Genomic DNA, 8,179 nt, shown 5'->3' on the forward strand with positions numbered 1-8,179 from the left:
GCAAGAGTATCTAAATTAAACTGTAACTTGTGTTTGCATTTATTTAAATTTGAATTAAAAAGAAAATCTAGATCCGGATCTTGTAATTGACATAAAATGGTCGGTTTGTGACCAACTTACACATTAAATGGAAATCCAATGGGTCTACCATTAGTTTTGCCAGAAAGCTTTTGTACAATATCATTGTAATTATGTCCACTTGACAGATATCTGTCCGACAACGTTAAAATGACGGATATCCCTCTTCCAGTCCGGATCCAACCAAGTTCTGGCTGTGTGGTGCAGGATCGGCACCTCGGGATGCAAGTTGAGACCGGTTGTACCACTCAGGGTCTAGAACCATTGTCGTATGGTGAAAGCGCAATGCATTCGAAGCCGGTAAGCAGTCCAGAATCATTGGTGAAAAATACAAGAGATTTGGACTTTCGATCATTTTTTATCTTAAACCAACTCATTAATTGTACTGTAAAAGAAAATTGATCTGTTGTTTTTCATTTGTGTTGATCTAGTTAAACTTTTCAATTTAATTGATCAAATGTTGGAGATCTCTTATTACCGAAATCCAACCCAGTTTAACATTAGACATACGTTATATATATATATATATATATATATATATATATATATATATATACACACACGTTATATACATTCAAAGTCTTGATTATATATAATTACAATAAGAATTATTGATCCAATATTCGAAAATATAAACGTGATAAGATATCCAAAAACAGGATTTCACAAATACCACGTAATCATGTCGATAAGAGTATCTTCAACAAAATGTCTATAACATCTCGTAAATAGAGAACTAAAAGAAGTCTAAATATTGAGTGTTTTTTGTTATATTTATTTTAGAGAACAATATAAATAAATTGATAAGAGTAAAATAAATAAAAACACCATCTCCATCTTCCGTATTATAAAAAAAAACTCACTACTTGTCGTGTATACAATTTGAATTTGAATAGAAATCAACAACTCACCTTATTTCTGATTTCACACTGGAACAAATTTTGGGTTTATACGACGCCTAAAATGTTTAAGAGTTATAATAGAATATTTTATAGACTTGTATTTATATAATCAAACTATAAAAAGTCATAACTAAAAACGTTACAGTAGATTTATATGATTTTGGGTGTTTTAACCAAAAAATTAGGATGCTTTAAAATACAATGTTCTATTAGCTCGTTTATAGGATATTTTTTAGATGTATTTTATAAACCAATCTTTTTATAAAACACTTGTATTAGTATGACCCCTTTTTAATGTGGTGTCGAATAAAGTAGTTAGTACGATATTTTATTTTAAAAACGTACTAAAAACTTGTTAAAACCGTTATATAAATCTATTGTAACACTATTTGGTTTGGTCTTATAAGCTGAAGTTTTTTGTAAATTATTTATTAGAACGTTAAGATACTCTATACGTCCTATAAAATCAGTTTTATTGTAGTGTGACCACCTCTTTTTTTTACTGAAGAAGACCAAGACTGTAACATCCTAGCTAACTGTACCAAATATTGAAGGGACGAATCCATAAATTTTTTCAAACGGTACCACCGTTTGATATAAGAAACAAATATCATGACATTTTTCACAACATCATAATTGATCTGTTAGTTATTTCATTACTTTTTATATGTGAGGTCTTGTTTGTGTTCAAAATATTTATTGCAAATTTTTTCCAGATATATTAAAACTAAGAAGGTGATGCTACGAGATTGAAACTCGGTCTCTAACAGTTTGTGATCTATTCATGAGGTTAAAAAGTGGACTTGATCGTATAAAAAAATATGTCTGTTTTACGGCACTGTATTTTTTAGGTATTAGTTTTGATTAGTTTAAGAGACATTAAAGTTCTCAGTTGATTATTAACCTAATGCAGTATTTTATCATATTAGCAATGACTCTTTACTAAGTACCTACTTTGGTAAATACTTACCAGTTCAAATATCTTATAGACTGAACATAACAAAGGCCTAGCTATAATCTTACCTGGTATGAAGGAAGACAATGATCAAGAGTTTTATCCCGGTAAGTAAAAGTGATGACTCTTGCGCAACAAGCGTTCACCGAGTTATAAACGCTTATCATCAATCTAATTTGATGGTCGAGAATATTACCATAAGGTAAATGATAATAGGGATACTTGTCGATAAACGCTTATCTGATAAGCCTCTCATAAGTGTTCAATACTTATGTAGTTCTCATAAAAACCCTTTTGTGTGTTTTATTTATTTTTTAATGTCAACAATAATATAAAAACACTATTAAAATGTCAAAAAAATATTTATATAAAAAACTTTTAAAATATCAAAAAAAATATTTATATAAAAAACTTTTAAAATATCATTTTACACAAAGTCGAATATTTTCTTGACCGTTCTCCAGACCCCTAAAATTAGTCGAGATGCGTACAACCTGATGCGAAAACCTACAGTTAACAAAAAAAAAAAGAACTCTCTCCAATGGTTGTTTTTATAGGAACCTCTTACTTGAGATGCTATTATCCTACCATTTTAATATGGTGTTCTTATATCTAATTTTTACTAATGTGAAGATCAAATCAATTCATTCATTGATATATAAAAATTATACGTCTAAGATAAAAAAAAAGCCCAAAATCTGATGGTAATGAACAAGGTTGTCACAATCTTTTTGGTGACTATGCTACATTTTTATAACCATACTAATCTATGAGATCGTTTGATTCAAGTAAATAGACAACAAAAATATTTAAAATGACAAGATGAGAATAATATCGAGTGGTGGTTTTTGTTTTTGATTAATAAATATTGAAATTAAATAGTTGCTTTTGATTTTAAAATAAATTAAATAGGTCATGTCTATATAAGACAAGTGAAATCAGGCCTTATGAAACATTTAAAACAACTTAAAAACTCATATTTAACATGCTAATAGATATATTTTATAATAATAAAAGGGTATTCGTGTAATACATCGAGATACATCTCAATGTTAATATTTTATTTTATTATGTCTCCGTTGATGTTATAATACGATTTTATGTGGTACTGAAAAAACGATAATCTTTTTATTTTTTCGAATAAAATATAAATTTGAAGGTATTATAAAATTTTGAAAGAAATGTATCGATTTTAGTGTCAAATTATATATTTAAAAATTCTTGTTTTTTGTGTAACTTCTTTAATTCTAATTTTTATTATAACTTAATTTAGATTTAATAACGAAGCCATTTACTTTTGGTTTAATAATATAATTTTTCTATAAAGATAATATTTATTATTTTGTTAGAATTCAATGATTATCTTAAGTATATTTTAGATTTTTTATATTTAAAATGAAATATCTATCTAATATTTGATTATGTTTATCTGCAGTTAGCTACACAAATTCAAACATGGAGCTTTAATAAGTTGAACATATGAAAAATTTACTTGTATGCAGTTAACTACATGAATTCAAACATAGAGTTTTGAATAGTTGTATATATGAAAAATTTATTTGTAATCTTGAATTTTAAATAATATGTATTAATAGACAGTATTTAATGCATAAAAAATTAATTTTTAAAGGTTTTTGTTAAGTAGATGTATGGATATATAAAAGAGAAAAGAGAAAAGAGAAAAGAGAAAAAGAAAAGACAAAGGAAGAGTTGATGAAATAGTAAAAGTGTAAAACTTGAAAATTAGAGATGGGAAGCGGACCCATCTCACATGGTCACACCGCGAAAAAGCTCCCACACTTCTGGTTTATTTTCACATTTTCTGTTGAAACAACGAGGCGTATTTAAGCAGCACACGCCCCTCCCCTTCCCCTCTCCATCATTCCTTCCTCCCCAATTTCGATTTCAATTCCATTCATGGGTTTACAGAATCAGCTCACCGATGTTTCATCGGATTCTATACCGGTTTTCGTATTGGCCATCATCGCCAACGGCGTTTGTTATCTACGCTCACTCGTTTTTACCTTCCTTCACTCTCTAGGAATCTCTCGTTACCGATCCGATGATGTTGATGACGCCATGCTCTTTGACGCCGTTGGTTCTGGTTTAGCCGGACTCATCCTCCTCGCTGACCAGCTCAATCTCAACCGTATCTTCTCCTACAATTACAGTCTCCGTGCAGAAGGTCCGGATCCGGCCGCTTCCGAATGTGTCGTCTGCCTGAACCGCCTCACCGACGGTGAACAGGTCCGCAAATTGGCGTGCCAACACGTTTTCCACAAGGAGTGCTTTGACGGATGGCTTGATCATCTCAACTTCAACTGTCCGCTTTGCAGGTCGCCTTTGGTCTCCGACGAGCGCGTGGCCATGACACGCCGCCGTATGACGGATGACGTGATGGATTGGTTCTCCTTGAGATGATGAAATTACAGAGACGTATATATATATTATTAAATATATACATATATATATTTTAAGTATGTGATGATGATGATAAGGTACTCAACGCGGCTATGTTTGGTAAAATCTTATTCCAGAACAGAAATTGTCAGTTCCAGAGAAGCAATGCTATGGTAACGTGTACCTGATAGCATCAAACGTCGTCTGTTACTTTGGATTTGAAGATTTCTGCTCTGGACAAAAGATTCGCCATGTTTTCGGTATTGTTTTTTACCTGTTCCAGGGTTTTTCACCTTCCTGTAGGGTTTTTACTTGGAAAGCGGTTGATGACAATTTTGACGTTTGACAAATTTTTAGGGGTTCTTAATTCTTAATTTTAACTTTCTGGTTTATTGCTTCTCAGTTCTCAATGTTTCGTATGCTACACAAATGTATTCTCAATAAATGAAGTTCTTCTATCCATTTCTGGTTTTGCTTGGTTTGTTCAGGTAAAACTGAGCATTCATTGATGAGTTGAGAGATTGGGTGGTACCGAATTGGATTCAAAATCTGTAAGTGATTGAGAATCCTTCCTTTCATTTGCGTCGAGTGGTGTGTTGATGGTTCTGCATCAAAAGCTTATTTCCCTCGCCATGTAAATGGCTTCTAGATCTTACAAAAACAAATCAATTTTAACCATGGGAAGGTCACCTTCTACCGCCATGGAAAATCCACTCCAAAGGAGGTTCTTACAGACGCTCTAACGAATCGGTTAAAATGATAGTTATGGTGTATTATTTTTTCAAACATCAATAATTATTATTAAATCAATAAAATATTATTAAAAAAATTAAGAAATTGTGACTTTATATAAACTTTACATAAGAACCACGAATTTTTACAAAAATTTAGAGAGAGAGAGAAGGGTTCTTATATAAACTCTCTATAACTTTAGTTTCTAGAAACCACTACGGTGGTGTTTGAGATTGTTTATAAAAACAAATTATTGACTTATTGTAGTGTGACATCGGTAATAAGCATTTTTGAGTGTTTGGTTAAAAAAATTATATCGGTGCCAAATCGGTAATAAAAAGTTTTTGAATAATTTCAACTTTTCTGACTTATAATAAGTTGATAAGTGTTTTTATAAAAAAAATAAGTTGTTTCAAATAAGCAATCCCAAACACCTCATATCATTTTTTGTTTATAAGAACCTTGCATTAGAAATAATTTAATAAGAACCCATTTTTTTTTTACATTTTTGCTTGTTACGTCATTTTTACCTCGTCAAATTAAAAACCTATAAAACTTTGCAATGATAGTTTTTATAATCCATTTTGTGGGTTTGATGTATTTTTTAACATCAGTAATAATATATAAAATATATTAAAAAAAACTAATAGAAAGTTACTTCATACCAAGTTTGATGTAAGAACCGAAGTTTTTTTTATAAGAATTCGAAGGATGTGAGGTTCTTATAAAAATTGTATTTATTACTCACACTTTTACTTATAAAAACTTTGCATTAGAGATGCTCATGTTTACAAGACTTTAACCAGATCCCCGAAGGCTTATGTCTCATTACTGAATGTTTATTATCGTTTGAGCTAACCTAAATTTTGTTTCTGGTTATATCGTCAACAATTTTCTATTTTTTGTTAATTGAAGGAAATTTTAATTTGATTTTATTTTGTTTTGATAAATAAAAGTTTTAAAATATATTTCTATATAAAATTAAAATCAAACTATAATACTTTTCATTTTCAGAGAAATCTATATCCTTAATAACATGAATTTTCATGTGGTACTTTAATTTCATATATTTCTAAATGACAATTTAATATACAAAATAAAATAAAATAAAATAAAATAAAAAATAAAAAAGCTAAAAAGTTGTAGTTAAAAAATGAAAAAGTATTTAATCAACTAATAAAATACTTGAAAAAGTGTAACTATTTATTAAATGTGTTAATTATTGGTGCAGATTTATTGCATTCTTCATAAAATAAAATGAGGATTAAATTATTTTTTTTCATAAATGTTTTGTTTTATTATAATTGTTTTACTTGTATGATTTGATCTTGAACTATTACAAAATAACAAAAATAATATCTATAAATAACCGTTTTTTTACTCTAAGGGGCCGTTTACCAAACACTTACCCAGTAAGCGTTTATCAGTAAAATTTAACACTACCACTTACTTATCGGGTAAGACTTTTGTCCACCAAAACGACATTATATGCAACAATTTACCCAGTAAGCGCTTACCATGGTAAGAGTCGTCGCCTTCACTTACCGGGTAAGACTCTCGGTTCTTGTCTCCCGCTTACCGGGTAAGATTCTTGCTTCTTACCATATTTATCCGGTAAGGTAATGCGACTTGGTAAACGCTTACCTGGGTAAGCGTTGGGTAAACGACCCCTTAATTTTTAGTTGCAAATTTAGCATTTTTCATTTAAGTCTTACATAAATAGTTGAGATGTCAGTATGCTAAGTAAAAGTTAGGTACCCTAACTATTAGGGTCTGTTTATTAGCAGTCAAATGAGCTTAATGAGACTCATTGCTTATTCAGTGAGTCATACAAGACTGTTTGGTAGTGACTTATTGATATAGAAAGTGACTTATTTTCGGCAAACTTTTAGAGGAACTTTATGTAGAAAGTCTTAAGTTTTTCCAAGTCCCTCCTAATTTTAGAATACGCTCCTTTCATTTATAAAATAATTTTACCAAACAAAATTCTTCTCAATCCATACAGACAAATTAATCCACATAGACAACTTTATTCATAGAGGACATAATGGAAAACCAACCAAACAATCTCTTACTTAACTTATCTTCTTATTATATAAGTACTACAAGGACCGAAAATCTTACCGAATAAGAGAAATGACAAAGACCTAAAATCTAATTAAGTAAATGAGGGAAAAAAACTCTTATCGAAATAGCGTTTACCGGGTATAAAAAGCTTATCAACGATCCATTTTAATAACCGAAAATTTTACCAAATTATCCAGTAAAAACGTTTAATATATAATCGCTTGCCAAACGTTTTAAAGCAAATCGTGTTTTACACGTCTTGTTAAGGATTACTTGGTTTAAACGTGTTTTATTGGTAGGACGACCAAGAATACATGCAAGAAAGCATCCCAACTACTTTCCCAACAATACAAAGACCGATAAAAAAACGTCGCCGTATGGGCCACTTGCGGCCCATTTCAAGGCGCATTAAATGATCCCATTGCCAAAAAAATTCCAAATAAACCACGCACACTCCATTTATTTCTGATTTGATTTAACATAAAAATAGAAATTATTTACTTCACCAAATACCTCTATAAATAACAAACTTCATTTAACGTTAAACGCGATTTTAACTCGCACACAAACACCGCAATTAACTGTTGATAAGACGAAAACGATATCTGATGCTCCGTCTCTGATGTATAAACATATAAACAGTTGTCAGAAACGGAATTCAATGGTTTAATAGGTATAACATCATTTAGCATGTTAAATGTGAGATTTTGAACAGGGCCCTCGAAATTTCGAGGCCTAAATCTTTACATGTGTTTAGGGTCTTTTTATCGACTTGTGTAAAACTATAGCCGAAATTATTTAGGTTCAAACTATTAATTGTTTGGTTTTAGATTCAAATTATTAATGGTTTAGGTTTATTTTCGGATTGTGAATTGTTTTAGGTTTAACCCAAATTTGTTCTTAACATATTTTCTCTGATATTTCATTTATACAATGTACTCAAAAGTTTTGAATGTAGCAGAGCCTAGGGCTGTAAACGAACCGAACGTTCAGCGAATTGTTAGGCAGAGAGTTCGTTTATTTAATAAATGAACGAACATGAACA

At 30.4% G+C, this 8,179-nt stretch overlaps 1 protein-coding gene across 1 annotated transcript; it reads left to right on the plus strand.

Moving 5' to 3' along the window:
* The first annotated feature begins 3,806 nt into the window (after window positions 1-3,806).
* On the plus strand, window positions 3,807-5,079 carry LOC112525796 (E3 ubiquitin-protein ligase RHA2A). Its single transcript, XM_025136066.1, has one exon. The coding sequence runs from the start codon at window positions 3,853-3,855 to the stop codon at window positions 4,354-4,356; it is 504 nt and encodes a 167-aa protein (XP_024991834.1). The 5' UTR covers window positions 3,807-3,852; the 3' UTR covers window positions 4,357-5,079.
* Window positions 5,080-8,179: the final 3,100 nt, after the last annotated feature.

The sequence above is a fragment of the Cynara cardunculus genome (assembly GCF_001531365.2).
Source record: "Cynara cardunculus var. scolymus isolate 2C chromosome LG 13, CcrdV1, whole genome shotgun sequence".
NCBI lineage: Eukaryota > Viridiplantae > Streptophyta > Magnoliopsida > Asterales > Asteraceae > Cynara > Cynara cardunculus.

Excerpts from the sequence above, each read along its gene's own strand:
- LOC112525796 (XM_025136066.1), top strand. The coding sequence starts at position 3,853 with ATGGGTTTACAGAATCAGCTCACCGATGTTTCATCGGATTCTATACCG.